Genomic DNA, 12,274 nt, shown 5'->3' on the forward strand with positions numbered 1-12,274 from the left:
TAAGACCCAGATTCAATTCCCTCAGAGATAAGTTAAGGAAAGTAAGAAGTGTTTTTACGGTTGCATCATATTGTCACTGTAATTCTTGAGGATTGTTTTCTTTTGTTGGTGTTGGTTCACACCACCGAACGGTAGGTGGCAGTAGTGCGCCGAGTTGGTCGGACAGGAAGAAGTGGAGAAAACCTTTTTCCGGTGTCATGGCGCTGTCCCGTCAACGCATGGTAGAGTAATAAGTTACTTTTTGTAACAACAAAAACAAATTTCCCGCAAACTCGTTGGGGTATGCGTTGGGTTAGTTAGAAATTGTGACAATACTTTTGCGTGTTTTAGCTAGCCGCCGTCATGGCTTTGTACGTGAAAGCCGCGGAGGTCTTGGAGAAAGCAGAGAGGAAACAAGGGGCTCTGAAAACCCTCGTTTACGACAGTAAATTTAAGAACATCAAGCAGCTTTTTGCTTTGGTTTGTGAGACCCAGAGGTTTTCCTCCGTCCTGCTGGATATAATTGAGTCTACCAAACTGTTAAAACAGACGAAGTTGAAACTACATCTAGCTCAAGTGCTCGTGTATGACCTGCTGATGGGGCAGGGCCTGAAGTGCGGCGGCTCCTTCAAGACCACCATGATGAAGCATCGCCCCAGACTGCAGGCGGAGCTGGCCCGCATGAAGGTGAAGCGGAAAGTTAGTAGGAATGAGGATCTCCTTCCAGCTGAGGCCCAGCTGCCCTCTGGAGAGCAGCTACCCAGGTATGTGCGCGTGAACACCCTCAAGACCACCGTGGAGGATGTCGTGGACTACCTTAAGAGGGATGGCTACACCTACCAGGGACAGGCTTCCAGACTGGACGACTTAACCCTGAAAGAGAAGAGCTTTGTGAAGGACCTGCTTCTTCCAGAACTGCTGGTCTTTTCTTCCAAAACAGACTTTCACGACCATTTCCTTTACAAAGCCGGTCACATCATTCTCCAGGACAAAGCCAGCTGCCTTCCTGCGTATCTCCTCAAACCCCCGTCTGGTAGCCACGTCATAGATGCCTGTGCTGCCCCTGGTAACAAAACCAGCCACCTTGCAGCCATCATGAAGAACAAAGGCAAACTCTTTGCCTTTGATTTAGATGCCAAGCGTTTGGCCACCATGTCAACCTTGCTGCTGCGGGCAGGGGTCACCTGTCAGCAGTTGGCCCACCAGGACTTCCTCAAGGTGAACCCTGACAGTCCACAGTATAAAGATGTTGAATACGTTCTTCTGGATCCCTCCTGCAGCGGATCAGGTAGCTAGTTATTCTTATGTTTATACACTACGATCAGGGGTCTGCAGCTTGAAGCTTCAAAGGCTTACGGAGCTCTTTTTGTTTCTCCAATGTGGCTTTGGAGAAAAATGCTAACAGTTTGGTTCAACTGTTTTGGTTAATAAAGTTTTGATTTTCACATCTCAGATAAGTAAGCAGAATCACACTAAAGAATGTAATCTACTGTCACAGATGTTTGTTATTGGAACAAGCAAAAGCACATCTTATCTTCTGCTGCACAACAGTTGCTGTTCGAAGGCAAATTCCTTAGTCTAGTGCATTTACAAGTGTAGGTTTAAAAAAATTAGACACCAATGTTGTCATGTTTATGTTTGATTTTTAAAGGAGAAAAAGGAAAACGGTGCAAAATTATGATAGAAAATGCCACGTTTGACTTGATTTTCTTGCACTTTTGTTCTAGAAAATCTGCTGCAGCAGGAGGATCTGATTTGACACCGGGCGCATTTTATTTTGAAAGGAACTAGTATGCTCTGCCGTTAAAAGTAAAATACAACGAAATGGTTTCATATAGAAAGATATGAGTTTTATAAATTATTGTACAATTCAATAGCTGCATTTTATAAAAGAATGGCTAAATGGCCACAGAAGCACAAATAAATGATATTTTTTGGGGAGGTTAAAGGTTGCGGGCCCCTGCACTAGATTATTACACTAACGGTGCTTTTCTTTTATGTTCAAAAATGTTGTATTTTTGCTTCCAAGTGTATTACACACAGGGCTGTTTACGCGTGTAAAGAAAGATGTTTTCAGAAACTTGTGATTGATGGTCATGCTGTCATTTTTTGTGATGCTTCTTACGTGTTCTGCCGGGGGTGTAGGTATGGTGTGCCTGCAGGACAGATCCTCCGCTGACCAGACCCGTTTGGCCTCACTGGCAGCTTTCCAACTGCGATGCTTGAACCACGCAGTCAGATTTCCTCGCTTGAAGCGCTTGGTTTACTCCACCTGCTCCATCCACAGTCAGGAGAATGAAGAAGTCATAACTGCCTTTCTTCAACAGAACTCTTCCTTCAGGTTGCAAGAATCAACTTTCTCCATTACAATGTCTTTTTTTCTTCTTTCTGTTCTTATAAACCATTTTTCTAAGTTGAGACTGTAATACGTTGTGCAGGATTACATTGTGAGCACCTTAACCATCCCATTTTCCACACATTCATTACCATGACCTGCTTTTACTAGTTACAGGGGTTGCTAGAGCTTATGTCACACGGAGGCTCAGGCGGGGTTCTCCAGGGACAGCATGCAGTTCCTCACATAAACGCCAAATATACACAAGCACTCACTCTACTCCACCTTAAACTTCTGCACTGAAAGACTTTTTGGCCAAATGACAAAACAACACTTTGCAAATTCATGGGGTTTTGTCACCTTATAACACGCTGTTGTAGTAATAAACAGTAATAATACTTGCATTGCAGTGATGGTTTACAACAAATACAAAACTGTGCCTGATTGTGATTCACTTCATACAAGAAATCTGCTTTCTTTTAAAATCTTAAATCTAAAAATGTGATAAAAGTTCATGTTAAAAACTATTATTTACAGACTTTTTTTGTCTCTTTTGAATCGCCCTGGTGTCTTTTTTGTTGTTGTTGTAGTCTGGTCATCAAAACATCACATCTTTGTCGTGTGTTGTCATTTTTCTTCCTGTCCTTCCGTGATGCCGTGCTTCAGGTTTGACAGGTTTTGTGTTTAATCCTCCAGGTTGGTGCCCCTCTTGCCTCAGTGGCCCGAGCGTGGCCTGGCGCCGCTCTCGCAGTGTTTGCGTGCGAGCACATCAAAGACCCGCACACACGGCTTTTTTGTAGCACTGCTGGAAAAACACAGCGAGGCTCTGAGTTCAACACTGCAGCTCGCCGATCAGATAAGGTCAACCCCGTTTTATTTAAGTGTACTGATTTCAGGATTTGCGTTTTAGATGTACTCTGATGCATTCAATTACTTTAATCCCTGACATGTAACATTTTAAACACGGACTGCAAGTTAAAGAAATTCTCATAATTTTAGCACCTTTATATCTGTTAAATAAACAATTGCTATTTCATTTTCTGTTACGGAACCTGATTTGTTGCAAAACAAACCGATGAATCGATTTTGGTCAATATTTCGTATTATACAACAAAATAAAGTATTTTTGGTGGCTTGTAATTTCAGAACTGTGGAAGAGAAGAAAACTGTCGCTTTGGAAGCTTCAGACCCAGAAGACCCACAAACACCAAACACTGAAGATGCACCCAGCGGCAAGAGGAAAAGGCCAAAGAGAAAGAAGAAGAAGATGGAGTGAAATGAGCATTAAACATCTGCAGCATGTTGCATTCTCAGACAAGGGGATGATTGTAAAGATTAGTTATTTTACTATCGCCTGCTCGTCTCAGTATTGTGACTTATAACAGACTTTAATGCTTTAAATGTTCTCTTTTTATCTGTAGATAGATCAATCTCTTCATAAATTCTGTATAGAGGGTTTATATGAAAGCTTGTCACAACTACCACCATCCTGATAATAAAAACCTGTTTCTGCTGCTGTAAAATTGTCTATTTGAATCAATGGGTCAAAGGTCGTGGTTAAAGAGTAAGGACGGCCTTCATCGGGAATCATTTTTGCGCTCGGTGGAACCGTTTTACAGGTGCAACATTGTACAAGTTAACAAAATTAAATGCAAAGGATAAGAAATAATAATCTTGCAATCTAAATGCGATACTCAAACTCCCAAAAAGTGTATTGAACTTGGAAAGAAACAATTAGTGTTGTGTCTTAAGTCTCTAATAAAATATCCTTATCACTACTTTAACTGTTTTCAGAGGATAATCAGTAATATGGAATAATATTCCTCCCGAACTGCACACGTCATCAAACTTGAACAGTTTTAAATGCCAACTAAAAACTTACCTTTTTAGAAAAGTTAATAGTCATCTTACTTTATTTTACTTGATTTATTGATTTCACATCTGCCTTTTTTTTTACCTGTTGTAATTTTATGTTTGTTTTTTACTTATGTTAATTTGCTCCATTTAAAAATGTTATTTTTATATCATTTTATTGTAAAGTACCTTGACTCCCTATTGGTGTTGTAAGGTACTACTGAAAAAGTTTATATCATTCATGAATTCGGATGTTAATGAGTATTACTTGTCTGTTCCACAAAGTGTCATCGACGTTAATGTTCATTAAAGTGATATAACAGTGTTTTTTGAGGATAATCAATAAACGCTTCATTTTGCCACCAGATAAAGAATTTGCACTTGTTCTGATAAGATACAGATTATGGTGACACATTTAAAAATACATACATAAAAAGGAAAAAAATAGAATATGGATTATATCAATTTAATTTTTCCCACTCCATTTCAAGCAAAAAACCAACTTAAATTGACTTTATTGACCATTTATTTGATTAATCATTATGTTTAATGAACCCAATGTGGCTTGTATACATGTATGATTAATGTCTATTTATGATGAGTAATTCAACTTTCAAATAGATTGCATAATGTCTTTAATCTTCATTGATATATATTTCCTTTTTTTGTATTACTTAATATCTGAAATGGGTTTGATATATCTATGTTTTGTAATATTTTGAACTGCTTATCATCACTAAGAAATTAAATCAAATCGCAATACAAACAAGTCTCCAATAGGGGGCAACCAGTAGGCACACATGCAAGTTTTAAGTGAAGAGTGCCATCTACTGGCGGAAGCTGTTCCATGTTTTGTAATTCTTACGCAAAGTCTTTTGTAACTCAATCGTTGTTCTCCATTACGACGGGGTGTGTTTCCTACAACAGCAGCATTTCTTCCGAGTAACTTTTGTTGATCTTTTCTTTTTTTTGTTTTGTTGGTAGAGTCCTATCTGCACGTGATTGAAGCGCGTGGACACACATCAGGGAGTCCATCACCCGCTTTATCTTTCATTCACTTTCTTCTCGTGAAGGAGGATGTCCACGGTTCCGAAGGTGACGCTGGCCGGAGGCCTGGAGGTCTGTCGGATCCTGAACGGGATGTGGCAGGTGTCCGGAGCCCACGGGACCGTCAGCACGACCAGAGCAGGTCTGTCTGTCAAGGTCGTCAGCGCTGCACGGTCATGTGATCAAGTTCCGAATGTACTTCAGTGAAAGTCGTTGCTATTTACCTGATGTTGTTTGTGTACCTCGTTCACCCTAAAAGACGAATGTAAGAATTATTATTGTTATTATTATTATTATTATTATTAGTAGTAGTAGTAGTAGTAGTAGTAGTAGTAGTATTATCATGATTTCTCATTTAGGTTGTAATTCTTTTCTAATCTTATGACAGCATAATTTATAGCAGACTTATCAAACAAATTAGGACTTTTTGCCCCTGATCAATTATGAACTGGATTGATCTGTCATTATGTCATTTTATTGCAAAATGTGTTGATGTTTTTAATCACATTACAGAAAGTCACGAGTTATTCAGCACAAATTAGATGATGAATCTGTTATTTAAAGAAAAAAAAGGAGAAAGAAGTTGTTTGGTTTGACATACTTAAAATAATTTACTTCACATTTTCAAAGATTAAATTAAAATAAGTACGGTAGATAAAATGTTAGAATAACTTAATTAAAAATATAAAGCAGTAATAGTAATAATAACTGCCGTACGGCATAGAGTCACGATATTCAAAAGCTGAAGGGGACAGATGAGATACAGTAGTTATTATAAATACATCTTGTTAAAGTGAGTTTATCTCAGCCCACCATGTTGTTTTACCTCCTGTTATCTCTCCAGTTGAGGCCATGCAGACCTACGCAGATGCAGGTCTGACCACATTCGACATGGCAGATATTTATGGGCCAGCGGAGGACATCTTTGGACGGTTCAACAGCCAGGTACAAACACACAACACACCTAGTAATGGCGCCAAAACTATCCAAACACACAAAAGCTAAATAACCCTAATTAAAGTGTTTGCACAAAGAACAATAAACCAAAACAAAGATAATAAGGTACACAATATGCAAAAATAAACAGTTAACCTGTCATGCAGCTTTAACATAGTCTCTGAAGTCATTAAGACGATGAATTAATTAAAGGCATACCTTATTGGTCTCATTAATTCAAGCAGTAAAACTTAGGGAATATATTACTTTTTAAAATCTCAAATCCTTATTTGAGATTTTATCTACCCTTTTAACTCTAAATATATGATAAACAAAATACATCTTGGAGTTGCCTTTGACGGCAGCTTCATCAAAATTCGGATCTTGAACGGGATGTGGCAGGTGAACTCCTGTTTCACCCAACGTTGATAAATCAATAATATTGTCATTTTAGAAGTTCTTTTTAAATAATAACAACCCAGCATAAAATTGTACTAGTGATTTTGTTGGTGGATGACTTTATTCTGCAAAGACCTTTATTAGTAATACGTTCTTGTGCAGTGCACTACATTCTGGATGTATTCTGGATGATGTGCTTTTATTAGAATAAAGAGGCAAAAAAAAAGATTAAAAGTAAACAAGGAAACTTGTAGCTCAAAGAAAATGAAGTTAAAAATAATATAGGTTTTTTTGTGAAAATCTTTTTTAGTGAGCTGCATTTTTTACAACTATGAATGAAATTAGATTGTAAAGATTTAAAAAATAGATTATTATAAAAAATTATTGTACAATATCTTTAAAATACCAGATCCAAAATAAAAAAAATAACTTTCGGATTTATTTGTTTATTTCAGGCATTAATTGTAGGTAGTACAAAATAATTACACTGATTTATCACAGAAATAATGAGATTCATTGATTAAAACAAACAAACAAACAAACAAACAAACAAAAACAGAGGCACACTTTGGTCACATTAGACTTATTATATATTGTGATTATTGACTAAGCTTGATTAATTGCTTGAAAGGGAGTTGAAAGAAGCCAACAAGTAGCTTTCTAAAATATTAAATTAGCTTTCTAATACTTTTTTTTCATCCATTCATCCATCCTCTTAACTTGCTAAATCCCTTCGTTCCTGCTACTGTTGGGCGAAGGTTGGGTACGTTCTGGACAGGTCGCCAGTCTGTCGCAGGGCACACAATCACACACTCTTACACGCAAAGTTTTATCATTAACTAGCATTTCTATTATAACTATTTTAATAAGCAAAAATTGTACATTTTATTTAATAGCAATGGTATAGTGGCTGTGAATGTGGTAGACTGTTTAATATAAAGAGGTGGTTTTAAGGTTTCAAAATGCTCTTTTCTTTAACAATGGGTAGCCCAAACATTGAAACCAACTCCTGATTTTATGAACCATAGTCTGTGTCTTTGCTAACACACAAATGTTGAGCTCAAAATCTCAAATAAAAAAATGTCTGATAAAGTTAGAAAGGAGTAAAATATATTTACTACAATTGTTTGTAGTAACATTCTAAAGTCCAGCTGGAATTATAGTAAAACATGGATCCCAGTTTATTTATGATCTTGCATCTTTATTTGATCTGCAGCTGAAATCTTCTGGAAAAGATGTTCCCGCGCTGCAGGCTCTGACTAAATATGTTCCAAACCCAGGACCCATGGAGCGTAAGGTGACAGTTTCCCGATGCTCTCAGCTGTAAGGCTGGATTCCTCCAGCAGAGAGCAGCATGTGTTCCTGTTCAAAAAAACTGGTTTGTGTCAGGTATAGCGAAGCCACTGCAACGCTTCAAATTCCTCTTCTGTGAAGGTTTTTTGCTGATGTGTTTTAAAATAAGCACACGATTCAATTTAAATTGTTGCACAAAAATGCACAGTTATGCGAATCAAATGTGTGCATGTGACAACATATTAGCTGACAATTCATGTAACGCAACACATTTTGATTCAAGTTTCAACAAAAAAGAGATACAATTTGGTTGCAATTAATTTTTCCAGAAACTGAAACTAACTTTTGTTTATCAGTTTGCTTAACTTTTTTGATTGCTTTACAGTTGGAGCTTAAATATGCAGTGAGCTGTTCCTCTGTGCACAGGTGGTGCAGAAGGCAGTGCAGCGCTCCATGAGCAGAATGCAGGTGGAAATCCTGGATTGTGTCCAGTTTCATTGGTGGGACTACAATGACAGAAGATATTTGGATGCACTGGGACATCTGTCGGACCTGCAGAACGAGGGCATCATACGTATGTGCATGCAAGTATTTTATTTTGCATGTGCTGCACTCAGAAAGAAGCAGTCTTTTCTGCAATTGTTTCACCTCTCATTAGCTTGAGATAACTTTTTTATTTCCATGAAAACAGAAATGAAATTGGTTTGAATGGAGCATAATCCAAAGGAGCTTTTGGTGTTAGAAATTTGGATCCACCCATCCGTTTTCTGAACCCACTGAATCCCTTTTGGGGTCATGGGGCAGCTGGAGCTTATTTAGCTACTGTCGGGTGAAGTTGGAGCACACTCTGGACAGGTTGCCAGTCTTTTGCAGCAGAAATAATGATTTTGGTGGAGTTAAATTTTTTAAATTATTATTTTGCTCTCTTAAAAATACCCCAATTGTTTGAAAATACAGCCTGACAGACCTCGACCACTCTGTGTGTCATCTTCTGGAGCATCCTCCAGTGTCTTCCTCTGGTTTTTCCTTAGGTTCCTAAGGTTCAAAAGACCTCAAACTAAGACACAACACCTTTTAGTCTTCTGGTGTTTGGATCCTGTTTCCTTTTCTTTTCTATTTTATCTTAAACTTGAAAACTGCTGGGAAAGAGCCATTAATGCTGACACTGGTCTATAATCACCTTTGACCTATTGCCAGATGGTGCTCTATGAGGCATCTTTGTCTGAACATAAACATGCTCGGGTGTTTGTGCATAGGAGCCCCACATTCTGTCTTTGCTGCAGTTTTTAGAGCCATTTCTCGCTGCTTTTCAAAATAAAGTTCACATTGAGAAATGTTAGTTTCTCACATGAAATACCGGTAATCTTCCTTTCACTAAAGACCGGTAGCTGCTGAAAATATTTCTCCCTGCAGAACTATAAGTCAGTCCTAAAAAAACGCCTATAATATCTCGGATTTACGCTACTAATTTTATTTCTACTTTTTATAAAGTGAAAAAAAAAAACTTTTGAGCTGTAGTGCAAAAGCTATTTCCAAACAAAAGTTTATATTTCTTTAGAGGTTTTCATTCACTTTCTTACTGTAATGCACACATGCAACATCAAATGATGCAAAATGTATGTGACACCACTGAAACCTGAAAGAAATCTCTTCAAATTTCATTCAGTTTGCTTTGGCCATAAAATCAGTTTTCAGTGCAGAAACAAACAAGATTTAGATTGTTATGTAAATAAAAACACCTTATTTAATTGTTTAGATAAATCTATTATGTAAGATCTTGTGTTTCTGCTCAACAGGCGAGATCGCTCTCACTAACTTTGACACTCAGAGAATGGAGGAGATCACTAATAAAGGCATTCGGATCTCTAGCAACCAGGTAACACCTGACTTCAAATATAAGATATCTTTAAAAAAAACAAAACAGAACAGAATTTCATGTTTTTTTGTCTACAGTATATATGTTAGCTGGAAGATGTTTGATGAGTCTAGATAATATAAGTCATGGATTTTTTAAACCTGCATGTCTCTTGTGTGTGTAGGTCCAGTACTCTCTGATTGATCAGCGACCTGCAGTGAAGATGGAGCAGTTCTGTCTGGCTAACAACATCCAGCTTCTCACTTATGGGACGCTCGGTGAGATACAGCAAAAAAATTCAATACCAGTGCAGAAAACATTCTTTTCAGTCATGAATGTTTGGTTACTTTTTTAAAACAATATAAATTGTAGAAGTCCACCTGCTTTCCCTATTTCCAGCTGTTCTGCAAAGCCCCTTTCTGCTTGTTTGACATATTTCTCCATCTTCATCTTCCCCTTCAGCTCACTTTTTCCCCGTCTATTTTCCACATCACAAGTGATCTCTGTTGGACATTTTGAACCACTTCATTTCACCACTTCTTCTATTCCCAGCTGGAGGTCTGCTGTCTGAGAGCTATCTTGGGAAGGCGGAGCCTAAATCCAGGGCGGAGCTCTACACTGCATCTCTTTCCAAGTACAAGAAAATGATTGACGCTTGGGGTGGATGGAGTCTCTTCCAAGATCTTCTAGTCACCTTGGACACCGTTGCCAAGAAACATGACTGCTCAGTGGCCAGTGTCGCAACACGCTATGTGCTGGACCGCCCCGCAGTGGGTGGAGTCATTGTGGGTTGCCGATTTGGCGTCGCAGGGGCGGGGCAGCACATCCGTGACAGTCTGTGTAGCTGCAGCCCAGAGCTGAAGCTGACGCCCGAAGATCACGCTGCCATTGAGGCAGTGACGCAGCGCTCCAGGGACCTTATGGCTCTCATTGGAGACTGTGGGGATGAGTACAGGAGCTGAAGGGGGGAGGAGGAGCTTTGACAGACAGGATCTGGCAACTCAGTGAGGATGGGGCAGACCTCAGCTACAAAACAAAAATTTCAGCCTTTTTTTAAAACTTGTTTTATTCCATTTATGAAATGTAAATGAGAAGTTTTTGGAATTTTTTTTTTTATTATAATGCATTTATCACTCAAGTATTTGTCTTTTTTGAGTCTGTGATGAAGAAACCAAATGGATTTATTCAATGTAAGAAGCCTCTAAGGTTTGAATAAAGCCGCAATGATACGCACAAACACACAGATCCGATGTTTGACATACATGAAAGTAGCTAAACAAGCGCTTGAATAATGTCCTTATCAGTTTTTTGTTTTTATTTTACGTTTAGATCAATTATTCAGCTTTAGGACATTTCACAAAAGACAAATCCTTGAAATGGAAATGTCTCTTTTAGATGTTCCTAAATTTACATTTATAAAATATTTATAAGTGTATAAAAGAATAAAATATTTTCCCACCTGGTCACTGAAAGATCTATAATTATTTTGTTGTTGTAAAAAATCAGACACTTAAAAAGGTTGACAGTTAAAGAGAAATGCATTGAACCTTGGTAAAGAGGGTGTGGTTGAGTGCATGGAGGTAAGTGAATAATCCTGTTCTTTTAATATTCAATGCAGAAAAAGGCAACAATAGGAGGACAAAAACACTAACCTCCAAATGCAATTCACAGCTTGCAGTCTGTGTATTCCTGTGCAATTCCAAACAAGTGTTTGATTCTCATATTTTTATGTTTGCATGCAGGATATGTGTATTTTTTGGGTTTTCAAGCAGCAGCAATTTAGTTTGACAGGAGGCGTGGCAGCTGCTCCCCATATCCACATGTGTGTCGTTAATTGTGCATCCATGTGGAAGCGTTTATTAGACAGATAGACGAACGGCCAGTGTGTGACGATGAACACAACTGTACCTGTCAGTCCAGTTTACCACTTGTGAATTCACAACTAACACCTGAAACAACAGACAGACAGAGCTCCACAACGCTATTAGGGCTCCCTCTGTAAAAAATTATTTTGATCAAATACACTTAAGTATAGCAAGTATTCTATTTACCATGTACATGTAGTGTAGGAAGTACCTAAAACTTCTTCAGTCTAAGTTGGAACATTTTAAGTTTGCAACATGCCGAAAAGTAAACTTTGAGTATACTGCATCACTGTTAGTATAGACTCCTTGTAGTACACTTAAACAGACTATTTTTTGCTAAGGGTTACCTGAGTTTCATATTTTCTTTGAACTTCTTTTAGGTATAGAATTATGAGGTACAGGGAGAAGATACATTTTTCATTGAAAAAAAACTCAAAAATATTTTTTCTTGTTTTAGAAAGGGCTTTGTAAAACAAAATTCTCTTAAAAAAAGGGTAAGAATGAATGAATCGACAGTTACACTAAACTTAAAACAATGGTTGTGTTTCCAAGCTATTATTATTTTGTTGTTGTGTTAAGATTTTGTTATTTTATTAAGTCACTGGCATGTTGGAAATAGGGGAGAAGCCATCACCATAAATGCAAAATCACAGTACTCAAGTGAACGCTTCATCTGTTTTAAGGGTTTGGATCCAATGTGTGAACAGTGCA

At 37.9% G+C, this 12,274-nt stretch overlaps 2 protein-coding genes across 4 annotated transcripts; both read left to right on the forward strand.

The window, feature by feature from the left end:
• The first annotated feature begins 105 nt into the window (after positions 1–105).
• Positions 106–3,837, forward strand: nsun5 (NOP2/Sun RNA methyltransferase 5). The gene is made up of 5 exons (XM_020704501.3): positions 106–221; positions 331–1,267; positions 2,125–2,320; positions 3,011–3,175; positions 3,461–3,837. The coding sequence occupies exons 1-5, from the start codon at positions 198–200 to the stop codon at positions 3,588–3,590; spliced, it is 1,452 nt and encodes a 483-aa protein (XP_020560160.1). The 5' UTR covers positions 106–197; the 3' UTR covers positions 3,591–3,837.
• A 1,072-nt stretch (positions 3,838–4,909) lies between these two features.
• On the forward strand, positions 4,910–11,170 carry LOC101161804 (uncharacterized). Of its 3 annotated transcripts, none has more exons than XM_078949549.1 (8): positions 4,910–5,110; positions 5,242–5,357; positions 6,060–6,160; positions 7,767–7,847; positions 8,270–8,417; positions 9,640–9,719; positions 9,883–9,976; positions 10,251–11,170. In XM_078949549.1, exons 1-8 carry the CDS (start codon positions 5,016–5,018, stop codon positions 10,658–10,660), a joined length of 1,125 nt encoding a protein of 374 aa, XP_078805675.1. In that variant the 5' UTR covers positions 4,910–5,015; the 3' UTR covers positions 10,661–11,170. The 3 variants fall into 3 exon arrangements, with proteins under 3 accessions (XP_078805675.1, XP_020560163.1, XP_011475156.1); XM_020704504.3 differs by having other exon boundaries at positions 4,982–5,077; positions 5,153–5,357; XM_011476854.3 differs by lacking the exons at positions 4,910–5,110; positions 5,242–5,357 and adding an exon at positions 5,370–5,480.
• The last annotated feature ends 1,104 nt before the right edge of the window (positions 11,171–12,274 follow it).

This window comes from Oryzias latipes, chromosome 7, assembly GCF_053564925.1.
Source record: "Oryzias latipes strain Hd-rR chromosome 7, Olatipes_Hd-rR_3.1".
Classification (NCBI taxonomy): domain Eukaryota; kingdom Metazoa; phylum Chordata; class Actinopteri; order Beloniformes; family Adrianichthyidae; genus Oryzias; species Oryzias latipes.

Bases quoted from the DNA above. Each gene is read 5' to 3' on its own strand.
- nsun5 (XM_020704501.3), top strand. From the start codon at position 198: ATGGCGCTGTCCCGTCAACGCATG. The intron at 222-330 runs GTAGAGTAATAA...TGCGTGTTTTAG, and splicing joins CGCTGTCCCGTCAACGCATG to CTAGCCGCCGTCATGGCTTT. The intron at 1,268-2,124 runs GTAGCTAGTTAT...CCGGGGGTGTAG, and splicing joins TCCCTCCTGCAGCGGATCAG to GTATGGTGTGCCTGCAGGAC.
- LOC101161804 (XM_078949549.1), top strand. From the start codon at position 5,016: ATGTTTTGTAATTCTTACGCAAAGTCTTTTGTAACTCAATCGTTGTTC. The intron at 7,848-8,269 runs GTGACAGTTTCC...CTCTGTGCACAG, and splicing joins CAGGACCCATGGAGCGTAAG to GTGGTGCAGAAGGCAGTGCA. The intron at 9,720-9,882 runs GTAACACCTGAC...TTGTGTGTGTAG, and splicing joins TTCGGATCTCTAGCAACCAG to GTCCAGTACTCTCTGATTGA.